A 13,531-nucleotide genomic window follows, 5' to 3' on the forward strand; every position below is an offset into this window, starting at 1 on the left:
ATATGTGAAGTCCACCCAAGAAGTGCCACTCGTGGTGGCGGTATCAAGATGGAAGTTTTCAGTTAAAATGAAACCTCACGCAGGTCTGGGCGTGTTTGATCATCTCAACCATAGCCATCGGCCCCGTGCTCTATCTGGAGACATTGTTTCTGAAGAAGTTCCTGAAAAGGAACTTTGGCCCACGCCACAACTTACTGGACACTTCGTTCAACCTGTTCAGAAGCCTGGTCGCTCAGAATAATTCTCTCTCTGAAGATTACTGGGCTCACAAGTTCACATTCTTTGGCTGGTACTTATTCTGCTTTTACATAGTAGGTAAGTCTTATGGAAATTAATTGTATTATCATTAATTTGAGTAGTCGTCAAATCCAAAGCTTTATTAAGTACTAATCACTTTTAGATATCTTCAAAACAAAAACCTTCAGATTAATTCGTGGTCATTTTGAATTTGTTTGGCTGAAGGTTCTATCTTCACAGGAACGTTCTGTTCTTCAGAGTTGTCCCCGCATAATTATATTTGCACGCAAAGGGCACGTAGTTCATTTTTATATGGATTATATATATACGCTCTGACACACACACGCATATATATATATATATATATATATATATATATATATAATATATATACATATATATAATGTGTGTGTGTGTGTACGACTGTTTCTATTTCCAGTACTCTACTCTGGGACGCTAACAGCCGTGCTAGTAACCCCGGCCTTTGAGAAACCCATCGATGACCTGACCGATTTACCTGATGCAGTGAAAAAGGGCGCCACTATTGCCATAGTTGGAGATACGAGCTCTGAAATGCTTTTCAAGGTAACTGGAATCTCCTGGATTTTCAGAGATAATCATATCTTCGTGACTATGCAGTTGCCATATATTTTCGACCTTCATCTTTCAATTGCAAGTTATACCGAAACACCTTCTCAAATATATTATATACCGCCTCACTCGAGTGGATCTAGGTTTTCATTCTGAAGCATTCCTAATTACACCAGATTCCTATTGTGCCTTTGAAGTCTCAGGAATATTCATTGTTTTTTTGCAAAGTAGGATGCTCCCCCTTACAATTATTCCCTTGCTTAGGAATGATTCCTCACTGCTCCTGCAAAGGACGTATTGCATTAGAATGAACAGTCTACTGATTTATTTATCCCAGTACAGGTTCAAAAACTTGATATGATGAAATGATCGAATTCTAGTAAAATGATGTATTTAACTTGAAGATGCAAAATCTAATAAGCCTATCAAATTTCATATCTCTTTCTAAATGAAAAATATGAAGTTGTGCCTTGGTTAAAAGCATAGCAGACTCTAGTACCAGGAAACACCAGTTTGAGCCTCCCTTGACAAGAAATACATATATTGATAAGTCAGTTGAAACATAACTTGCAAACCTTTCTTGTAGAGGATATCAAAGCGAGCTACCTCTTTCACGCTGGCACTAAAAGCTGCCTTTAAAAGCTTAGAAATCACAGGACCTTTATTATTACGTTATTGATCACAGGAAGCCAAAGACGGCATCTACAAGGAGATCTGGCAACTTTTCAATCACAAAGACAGATCCCAGAGCTTCTTACCTGGGGATGACGCAGGATTTGACAGGGTGAGATTACTTGGAGTTTTCTCCTGTGTTTCAGTGTCTGCTCAAAGAAATGATAATAAATAAGTATGCTAAGATCTTGGGAACATGAGGTGATAAATTACCCATTCTTTCATTGTTGGTTTATTTCTTGTCACTAATAATTCTGTATTCATCTACATTCACGCGTATGCTTAAGACATCGGAGTACTTGTTGTTCTGGAATCATTTGTATCTCATAAATTTTGTTCTGGTTTTGCATTGGCAAGGAAAGAAGCACTCAATTAATCCTTACAAGTGTAAAATCAAAATAAAATTGGTACGAGATACAAGTGAGTCCAGAAAAATAAGCTTATCGATGGGATATCAGTGATTGATTTTTGTCCATAGAATTTTTCATATATATGAATAAAATAGATTATAATTTATTGCAAATTCAATGTTACTGTCTGATAAAAGAAGACCATTGTCCTATATGGCGTAACTCTCCTTCCTTCTGGTGACATCTGAGCCATTGCTGATTGCACGAAACTCATGTGATCTGTTGCAGTCTATTGCAGTTCTTTCATAACAGTTACTCAATAGAAGTTGAGAAAATGGCTAAACCATTAGAACTAAAGTAGCACATATATTTTAAGAGACCGATCTAATGATCCCTGAAACCCATTTTACCTTACAGGTTGTTTCGAAAAAAGTAATCTTCCTGAGCTCTCAGTTCAGTTCGAGGATCATCGCCACCCAGAGGGGTATCAGCAAGTTCCATTTGGCAAAGCAGTCCTTTTACCCTCAAGGTTACGGCCTCGCTTGCTTTAGTGGCGCTCCCTTCAGGGGGAAGTTCAACAAAATGTAAGTCTCGTGTGAGTGGGGAATTCGAAAACGGGCATTTTTGGCCGTGGGCACGTGCACAAACTCCCTTATTGCATACTCTCTGAGGGTACCTTAAGATCTCAAAGACTGAGATGTCTTGGACATGTGATAGAAAAGGATAAGGAACAATAAGTAATAAAAAAACAGTAATTATGGAAGTAGCAGCAAAAAGACCTGTAGGAAGGCAAAAGAAACAATTGAAAAAATGGGAGATGGATAAGGACCTAGAGCTGATGGAAGTTCAGGGACAACGAGCGCAGCGTGTATATTTATACACACACTATATATATATATGTATGATATATATATATATATATATATATATATATATATATATATATATATATATATATATATATATACATAAATATATATATCTGTGTGTATGCCAGGTAAACCAAGCACTAACAGTGGTTTCAGAAAGAAAATAAATACAATTTATATAGATGCAGCCATATGCATGAGAAATGGTACATTATGCATAAGAAATTAATACATTTTAGCTGACCGCTAAAGTGTACTAATTTCGTGTAAGTCTGGCCACTTTTCATGTTGTTTTCATTTAGCAGTCTGGCTGAAAAAACCTTAACAGCATAAGAATATCTGACTCAGATATTTTTCTTATACCGCTTTGATAATCAAAACTAAATGATTTTGAAGTGGTTCAGTTTCATCCATTTGATCAAGCAGACTTGAAAAATGTCTTTGTTACAGCGAAGCTTTAATACAGAGGTAATCATTTTCTATTTAAAATTATGTCTTGTTAGTTGTTACTGAAACCTGGCTCTCGAAAACGCTTTTCGCTATGTGATGCATATATCAACCACGTCATCAGATGAGTGTGTTAGTCTGCCTTTGCTATTTTCAATGTGATTAGGGACTTCAACGTATCATCGTTGTTACCGATCAGGACCTCTGCCCAAGTTTCACACTGCAATGGCTTTTTGAAACTATATGCACGTTTTTAACACGAATCTCCCATTTGGCGTTTTAATAGCCAGCTTGAGTACAGAAGTAAGAAGAATAGAGAAACTTCTATACAAAATAAACGCGGCTGAAATAGCTATTATTTTCAATTAAACCTACATTAATGAAGTTCTTCTTCCAGCATATACTAACTATCAAATAATTATTTCTTTCTTTCAATGCCTAGCTTAATTACTCATTAATGCCAACCTAAGTTCACACAAGCCAAAAACGCGCCGGTAACAGAATAATATGCAAAACAACGGTATAGGGAGACGAATCGACATTACAAACAAAGGGTTGCCTTTAATGTTTTGAGTGGATAACAGTGCTGGATAAGTCCCGCCCACTCCCAACGATTCTTGCTTCACATCCAGTAAAAGCGAGGGTCCATTGCGAGATCTCCATTTATCTATCTCCTAGGTTTAACCCAGGTAGTGGGGCGTGACTACTTCAACAGATCTTGATCCATACCGCCTCCCTACTATATTTCCTCCAAGAGTGGCAATGGTGTATAATAAACACTATTCACTGACACTTTTAAACAAGGATTCTTCTTAACCAGGATATCGCACATGACGGAGGGCGGCCTCATCATGAAATGGGCTGACGACCAGGTGCTCAGGGCAGCGCTCGGAGGGATGAACACCGAGAAGCTGACCAGTGGGGAAGCCACACCCATCACGCTTAAGCATTTGCAGGTTGGTACCGTCGGAAAGAGAACACCTCAAATTATCTGGTGGTTGAATTAGTTTATTCTCTCTATTTTCCTCTTTCACTAATGGGAATTCCATTCGGTCGAAGTTTAATTGGCAAGTTAGAGAGGTATTTGACTGGTGACATAGGGATGTTTACCCAGTTTGAATGATAACAGAGATGTGGCTTGTCAGGCGTCCCTCATTTCCCAAATACCGGGACAATGTTCGTGACTGAAAAATATGTTTTTGTGCAAAAATGGAAAAAAAAAACTTATTTGCACAATTATTCATTTTTATAACTTATTCTTGTGTACCTGTAATAGATACTGAACATTAAAAATTAACCCCAGGGTACCAGTGGCTATCTTCACAATAATCTGTACAACAGTATGCCAAGTACATGCATGTCAATTTGTATATACGGTCACTTTCTTACTAATTTAACTCAAGCATCAATTTTCTTCTTTATTTCAGGCAGCTTTCTTCGTGCTAGCTTTGGGCTACGTGACAGCAGCGTTGGTGATGGGGATCGAGATCTTTTCGAAAACGTGTTCTTTTATGTCAAGATCTCCGGCTGCAAATTCCAGGTTCAAGCAACAATGAAAGTGACAGCAAAGAGGAAGTGACACACACACACAACACACACATATATATATATATATATATATATATATATATATATATATATATGTATATATATATATAATATATATAGTATATATGTGTGTGTGTGTGTGTGTGTGTGTGTATCTATATATATATATATATATATATATATATATGAATAACTTGATCACGAAATAAATAAAACGTGATGCTATGTATAAATAAAGGTAAAGCCACAGAGGAAAAATGAAAAGAAGAGAAATGCCGAGATCTTTTGGTCTACACTCTACACGACCCTTTACTTGAGGCACCGACCGAAAGATCTCGGCATTTCTCTCCTTTTCATTTTTCCTCCGTAGCATTACCTTTATTCACACACACACACACACACACACACACACACACACACACACACACACACACACACACACACATATATATATATATATATATATATATATATATATATATATATATAAAAGAAGTCCATAAAAACACCAAAAGGGTAGAATTTATAGCGTTATATTTTGAAGACAACATAGATCACAGAAGGTCTGTGAATACACAGGCATTTCTGGTCATTGCGCCATTGAGATTGACAGATCTGTCAATCAGTATATTCTTAATGCCACCATTGGAAAAATGGTCTGGCTGAAATCTAGAGCCACTGAGATCGCATTATTGAACCTTCTTGGTCACTTAACATTTCAAATGCTATAATAGATCCTGATCCCAAGAACAAGTTAAATGAAATGCTGATGGCTATTCTAATAAGGTATGTCCCGAAAGGTCATCAAATTTAGTACAAATGACCAGCCACGGTTTGATGATTCATGTACTAAATGAGCTTACCATGACAAACAGGCCAAATTCAACACATGGAGACGAAATCGTTCACATGAAAATTACGCTATTTTGTCGAGTCTTGCCATGCTGCGAACAGAACTTAATTAACATGTTGACAAAATATCTTTGCGAATGAGTACAAGCATAGTAATACTGTGCCTGTTCCTAAGAGTGGCATATCTGCAGACTGCAGTAACTACTGGCCAATTTCTATTCTTGTGTTCTCCAAAGTCGCTGATGAAAATAATCTTATTTTTAAGCCGCTATGTAGGTATGTGGAATCTAAAGCATTGTTAGCTGATAGTCAATATGCATACAGGAAGAAGTTAGGTATCTGCGATGCCCTTTTAGACATAACATGCCATTTCCAAGAGAACCTTGGTAAGGGTTTGAGTGTAGATTAATTCAAATAGATTATAGTACTGCTGTCGAGTTAGTAAATCACGAAGCATTTATTTAAAATCTTCAGAATCTTGAAGTGGGTAGATATGTTTTAGGGTTATTTCCAGATTTCCTGACAGGTGGGCAGCAACAAGTTGCTGTTGATGGGATCTTCAGTGAACCAAAACCTTTTGAGTCTGGAGTCCCACAGGGTAGTGTTCTTAGTGTATATGTTACAGTCAATATCTAAATCCAGACAATTTGTAAAGTGACTGATTTTTTCAGGCAGTTTGTGAATTGCCTGGTTCACCCAGTCATTTTATAAATCAGCTAAAAATCGCAGACAATTTACAAAGAGACTAAAATTTTGATAGATTTTCTTGGCATATTGACTGAAATGATCCTGCTACGGGTCACAAATCCCCAACCCCGCCCGACCGAGGAACGAACCCAGGTCCTTTTGTGTGTGTGTGTGTGTGTGTGTTTAACTAGCTGATACCCTCTTAGTGTGACCTCAGAGCTCATTATTTCCTTATGATATTGACTCATATGAAGTAATGAACTGACAGAAAAACAAACCGTGTTCTTGAGTAAAATTTTATTTTCTAAAACCTATGTAACGATATATCAAAATTGGAAATAAAGTATAAAATGTGACATCTTAAATATTATATCAGTTTTTATTCTTACAATTCAAGCCAGAGTGGCACCGACTATTGCACTTGTAACCTTCTTTGTAACATTTACAGCGATTTGTTTGACACTGTTTCTTGCCTTCAGTACAGTTGCACTTAGCATAACCTTTTACCTTTGACCACCAAAACTAGATGATTGCTGTACTGCCTGACGTAGTCCTCCTACCTCCTTGTCTGCACTCACTTCACCAATACTATACAGTTGGCTTTGGCTGCAGTACCGCCCCTGGAGTACTCCATCTCTCACGCCTATTCGATACATGTCATTTTCGTTACGATCTAAGATAACACCGATAACATTTCGTGGATCACCTTTTCCTCGATCAACTAACGGGATAGGAATTGTCACGTTATCTCCTGGATTACCTGGGACGTTCTATACGACTGTTTGACCATGCTCTCAGCTTGAGCCAAGTGACCAGCCGCTGCTATAGACCGTTGAACTGCTAGTCTTCTTGGAGCTTATGAAGTCTTCCTTGGGGATTCTGGCCACAGGGTGGACTGTCTGGATAGGCAGAGCCCTCTGATTAATAACAAAAGAAAATATTTAATAAATGGTGATAGCCTTGCCATGTGGTTTGGAACTTAACCAAATTAGTTATCAGTTACCTGTTATAATTTTGTGTGTGTGTATGTGTGTGTGTGTGTGTGAGTATCACTATCTGGCTGAGCGAAGTCCTCTGGCGAGTCATTTGGAGGAGTAGAGCATTCAGGTGAATCGTCTGGATGATCCATGAACTCAGGTGGATCGTCTGGAGGGCTCGTGCTCTGAGGTGAATTGTCGGTAGTAGTCATGAAGTTCTGAGGAGGTGAGTAAAGACCTTGTTGTTGGTATCGTTCGTGTCATCGCGAGCTTAAAAAACACGAGAGTCCTTCTATCACCATTCTTCGACGATTTCTTCGGGAGACTCTTCAGTTTGAGTTTCTGCCTCAACACGTAAAGCAGGAATCGATGATGCAGGGCTTGGGGGAATTAACTTAAGGGTTGAGGGAGTAACCTTAGGTGGGGTCGGGGGGGGGGGGGGTGGAAGGGGTTCGAGGATTTGTGACCCGTAGCAGGATCATTTCAGTCAATATGCCAAGAAAACCTATCAAAATTTTAGTCACTTTGTAAACTGTCTGCGATTTTTAGCTGATTTATAAACTGACTGGGTGAACCAGGCAATTCACAAACTGCCTGAAAAAATCAGTCACTTTGTACAAATTGTCTGGATTTAGATATTGACTTTAACATATATAAAGGATATGCTTGTTGGCCTGGAAAACAAGATTTTTCGGCATGCCGATGATGCAACACTTGTGGGTGTAGTAAAATTTCCATTTATTAGGAATGAAGCTGTCCGCAGCCTCAGTCGGGACATGGACCAGATCAGCAACCGGTGGGGTATGAGGCTGAGGTCCAGTACAATGAAAACTCTTGACTGGCAGAGCTCGAACAGATTTTCCACCCCATTCTTCCTTTCAGGTGGATGGGACTTTGCTGAATGTGTCTGAATCTTCAACTATACTGAGTGCAACTTTTGATTCACATCTTACTTTTGAGAAACATCTAATGAAACTGTCAGCAGATGCCGCGCGAAATTAAGACCTCATATATTCATAATAGTAATAAAATCATTGCAACTTGTTTTAGGTCAGTTGTCCTTCCTTTACTAGAATACTTTTCTTCGATGCAGATGTCTGCTTCTGACAGAGATTTCTCTCTTTTAGATAGAGTGGTTCGTGGTAGTAGGTTTCCGTTTCCTAATAGTAGTAGTTATGACTTGGACCATCGACGGATGGTCTCTTGTTTATTAATTTTTCATAAGTTGTATTTCAACTGAAATCTTTCACATTCACAATTGATCCTTGGTCCCATTTTCTACGAGAGCATCCAGATTCGCTGAACAACGGCACCAATATGCAGTCCTCAAACCGTTGGACTTTGGAAGTCTCCCAGAGGATGCCGTACAATTGGAACCCTAGTACAATTCATCTGGTATTTTAATATTTTACTTACATTTTTATTTATTTATTAATTTGTTAATTTCTCTATTTTTCTAATAACTGGTCTCTCTGTCTGTATTTCCCATTACCTTCTGTTACCTCTTTTGAATGAACACCATATTCTTTTGAAGATTGAAATTGCAGTGGCCCATGTGGGTTAGTTCCATATGAATAAGGCTCATGTTCTGAATAGTAATATAATGATAATGATGATGAATATGAAAAACTTGTATATATTCCTTCACTTAGAAGAAAACACTAAGGTTAAGACCACAAGAAACACCCTACCGTAGAATAAATTTATCAAAATATGAGAGAAGCATGATTTCAGTTACCCTTTTGAGCTGTTTTATAATACGTGTAAATTTCCAGAGTATTTAGGCTAAAAACTGGGAGGACTGGTAAATTTAAACAAGAACCGAACATGAAAGCTGTTGCATATCTTGTAAAACGTTCAGAATGAAACAAACAATGATCCATTGAGAGTCTCCCCCCGCCCCCCAATGCTGTCATAACGCCACTTTGATCAAACAACAAGTAAGGGTCTTGCTAGGTCCGTACCCAGAAGTTTTTAGCATGGTGGGGGGGGGGGTCCCAAAACTGGACCTGTTTTTCTATCTATAAATGACATTGCATATAAGGTATATACAAGATGAAATACTTGAAAATGTTATTTCAGTTATATTAAGAGGAAAATTGAGTATGCAGTCTATACTCTTCTACCCGATTACATGTTATTAAAAGTATTGACTTTGGTTAACAGAATTTTACTTATAATGTTGAAAGTTTGCACTGAAATTATTCAAGAATATTTCTTCAGTTTTATTGATTGATTCATTTATTATGTTAACAATAACATGCATATTAATTTGTTTGTTGTTGTTATACGTTTACTTTGACTTAACAAAAAACAATCATTATACATTACTTTGTAAGAACAGTTCAATGAAAAGGATAGTGACAGAAACTATGGTCTTCCAGATTTTTGGGGGGAGGGGTGGTGGGGGTGTTGTTCGACCCCTAGAGCCGAGCTCCCCTCGGTAGCTAGATGATTCCACAAGAGATCCACCACACGTGTTAACTCCTTAACACCTTATCCCTACTACAAGGGCCGTGACAGATTAATGTACAACACCCACCATGGTTATAGTTCGACCAGTATAGGTGGGAGAGGCCGAAGGAATAAACTCGCTGTGCCTATACTGGGAGAACAGCAATACGGAAACCGGTAAGAAAGGTGAGGCACAGGCGAAAGTGAAAGTGAGGCCATCCGGAGGCAGATGAAATATCAGACTTCGGTAGAGGAGCAACTGAGAGAGGTAACACAACACAAGGCGATAAGGCTACAGCGGCAGAGCGAGGAAAAGAAGTAAACAGATGTAGTACAAAGTCAAACATATACCAGATATTTCGCTACCATTTCTATAGCAGTTTAGAAACACTTTCTTTAGTTACTTGCCCCATAGAAGACTGATAAGTACTTTTACTCTCTCCTCTGATAGCCATAAACCTTTAATTTATATCCAGTCAATTGATGGTGAATGATAAAGGATACAATGATAAGTATAGTACATAAGAAAAGGATGCTATGAATGGTGTTTACCATAATTTGTTAATCAGCATATGTTTTGCATACAAGTGCAGTTCAGTGCCTACATTTCAGTTCAAGAAAATCTTAAAAGGAAATCGTGAGAATTACTGATATCACTAACAAATGAGTCGACTAACTGGGTCAACTTTTCATTCTATTCACTTTAAAACATCACATATAAATACCTTTTCAGTATTTATCTTGGACGATACACTCTCTCGTTCTTCTGTAGGTGCAGTGTCACCCGAGCACGTTTTCTGACATCTTTCATCGCCTTCTGCCAAACCCTTACTCCAACAGTTGCTCTTGACAGAATTTGCCCAACTTTAGTTTTGTACAGACAGTGAAAAACGATCGACTTCAAGGTGCACTGGAGTTTTAGAAAACTGATGAGATGTGGTCTTCTTGTATCGCTTTTAATGTAACAAACTGGTCGTTGTTTCAGATTATGGCAACCTTGTGCTGGCCAGGCTCTTGCTTCAAGATCAGGTAGTAGGCTGGCTCATAGGCGTACGAGGTGAAGTTCATTTGGGAGAGCAAGACCAAATTTGCCCGAATCTTATTAAACATCAGAAGTTTTTTCTTTCTTTCTTTCTTTTTTTAATCACCATATTTGTGTAACAAAAAACCAACGGCTGTTATATTATGTACAGCAGGTACGAATCTGAAGAAGTTTAGCAAAACTACGTAGCTATTATTCTATTCTTTATTCAGATTATATACATGTATCCGCTTATGTATGCTTTCAAACTGAAATTCACTCAAATAATATAACGCCGAGATAACTTTTAAGATATTACACAACTTACAAAAGGAACATCCTATCAATATTTATTTACATTGTTTTTCACGAAAAAAGGCATGACTAACAAGATCACCAACTATGTGAAAATATACACAAATTCTGTTGCAGTTAAAATTACCATTTGATTGAAATACAGAATTAAGTATAATTACGTAAATGTGTAACTAATTACTTTCCTATTAAATTATCATTACTCCAAGCCTGTACAAATAGTCAAATTCAGAAGAAAATCTTTGTAACACTACTTTTTATAGCTTTAGATGATAAAATTTAAAGAAACATGGTTTTGTTCCTCTTTCCCTTTTCTTTGCCAAATACATATATTATGGTGTTCATATCTATCCTGTTGGCATAACCTCTTTTAATGCAGAGAAGTCCTAATGCTGAGACCCTATCCTGACCCATAGTAGATCTAAGGCAAGTCTTGAGTCTTTCCAAGCACGAGAATGACCTCTCTGCTGAACAAGATGTTGCGGGTAAGGTTGCCAGGGTTCTTGCCATCTCACTGAAGTGTGGCAAAGTTTCACACAGGGAATTTGAGTAAAGATACCTTATCACTTTATTTGCAGTATTCAAATCCATGCCTTCCAGATTATGAAAAATGGCCGTTTCAGCCATTAGGATGTCTTGATCCACATTGTAGAATTCCGACACTGCCTTGAAATCATTCTCTACTGCGTTCCCTAATGTCATTTTTGCCAGGGATGTCAGGATATGTGCATCCCTGCTTGCAAATCTCTCTCATTTCAGTGAGAACTCTAAGGCATCATAGTAAGAAATCCTGGCTCTTAGATGGTCTGTAAAGGATATTGGTTCTTCAGAAGTTTCTCCTGAGAGTGCGTTCAGCCTCTTGGATAGTTTCTTTTTGGCGCTTTTAAGTTTCCACCTCTTCAATGTCTGGTGCAATTTCAATCATGTTTGTTGCAGTTTTTCTGGCTTATGCCCAAATGAGAGAAAACATATCTTCCTCCCTGCACTTTTTGAGGGTTTCTAGTGAAGCATCACAAGTGATCTTTGCAGTCATGACCCTGGAGGTATCTAGCCAGGGCATTTGTGTTGGAAAAGATCACTTTTAAAGTGTGCAAGCCAAGGATGAACTGGAACTCAAGCATAGCTTTGACAAGACCCTTTGCATCCACAGAAGTTTTGTCATCTTTTTCCTTAGACAACTCTATTAGAGCAAGTAGAATTCTCTCAGGTTGTTGCTCTACAGCTTTCACAGCCTCCCATCTACCGGACCAGCGTGTCTCACTTAGAGACTTCAATTAGGTGTATTAAAGAAGTTGTGGATGGACTGGATAACTCCAAGAGCATTCCTGATGACAGTATTTTCCTGCAATGTATCATGTAGTGCAAGGTTGAGTATAAGTGTCCATAACAGTGGACATAGTTGGCCTTGGGTGCAACCTCTTATACTCTTGTAGCCACACCTTTCTCTTTAGTCTTTATCATGTACTTATTTGTATCTCTATATTCATTACTAACTGTGTTGCCTAACTAAATTATCTGGCAATAATGCTATGGAAATAATGGCTAGCATATCTATATTACTGTTCACTTGCTGTAGCGATGGTTGATAATTAATAACGAACGATATACGATATCTAACTGAAAACTATAATAAAATCATCGGCACAACGATTTAAAGGGACTTTTCATGACCATATTCTCCAACCATGAAATCAACAATGGATACATTTCAGCTTGCAGCGCCTCAGCGGCGTGGTTGGTATGGTATTAGCGCTCCACCTCGGTGGTCGCGGGTTCGATTCTCGGCCATTCCATTGAGGAGTGAGAGATGTGTATTTCTGGTGATAGGAGTTCACGTGAATCTCGACGTGGTTCGGAAGTCACGTAAAGCCGTTGGTCCCGTTGCTGAATGACCACTGGTTCCATGCAACGTAAAAGCACCATACAACAACATTTCAGCTTGCTGAAGGTGAGACTCTCTCTCTCTCTCTCTCTCTCTCTCTCTCTCTCTCTCTCTCTCTCTCTCTCGCACGACATAATTGTTCATAATATTAACTTCTAACTTATTCTATAACTACCATACATATTACTTATATATACTCTCAATTGTAATGGTAATTCACATGCGATTATTTATTATATGGTTACAAATACATGTTTATATTTATTTTTATTCGTTTAATGCCTTATTAAAAAAAAAACAAAAAAAACCTTTCCCGGTAAATGCCTCCCACCAACTATCTCAACCATTTGCCCGACAAGTTTATTTTTACTTTTATTCTTGTTAGTTTTTTTATTTATTATTATTTTTTATATAAAATAAAAAAATTCCTTACCCGAATAACTCGACTGATTTGCCCGAACTTTAGCCGATTCCCGGACCAAGGGGGGGTCAATTGCCACCCCCCCCCCCCCCCCCTGCCCCCTGGCCGGTACGGAACTTCATCAGGGTCTCCCCTGCACTGCAAAGATGTTGGTTTTGGCTGCTTCCCGGCATAGTTGTCCTTTAGTGACCATCCATGTTTTCATTTC

General features: G+C 38.2%; 1 protein-coding gene across 1 annotated transcript in view; it reads left to right on the forward strand.

Annotated features, from left to right (window-relative positions):
• Positions 1–12,380, forward strand: part of LOC135225298 (glutamate receptor ionotropic, delta-2-like) — a 30,424-nt gene extending 18,044 nt beyond the window's left edge. The window contains exons 5-11 of the mRNA XM_064264627.1: positions 84–315; positions 677–822; positions 1,514–1,612; positions 2,268–2,434; positions 3,987–4,122; positions 4,594–4,638; positions 12,195–12,380. Of these exons, the coding sequence (XP_064120697.1) occupies positions 84–315; positions 677–822; positions 1,514–1,612; positions 2,268–2,434; positions 3,987–4,122; positions 4,594–4,638; positions 12,195–12,380 (1,011 nt within the window). The remainder of the gene's footprint in view (positions 1–83; positions 316–676; positions 823–1,513; positions 1,613–2,267; positions 2,435–3,986; positions 4,123–4,593; positions 4,639–12,194) is intronic.
• The last annotated feature ends 1,151 nt before the right edge of the window (positions 12,381–13,531 follow it).

The sequence above is a fragment of the Macrobrachium nipponense genome, chromosome 13 (assembly GCF_015104395.2).
Source record: "Macrobrachium nipponense isolate FS-2020 chromosome 13, ASM1510439v2, whole genome shotgun sequence".
In the NCBI taxonomy this organism is placed as follows: Eukaryota; Metazoa; Arthropoda; class Malacostraca; order Decapoda; family Palaemonidae; genus Macrobrachium; species Macrobrachium nipponense.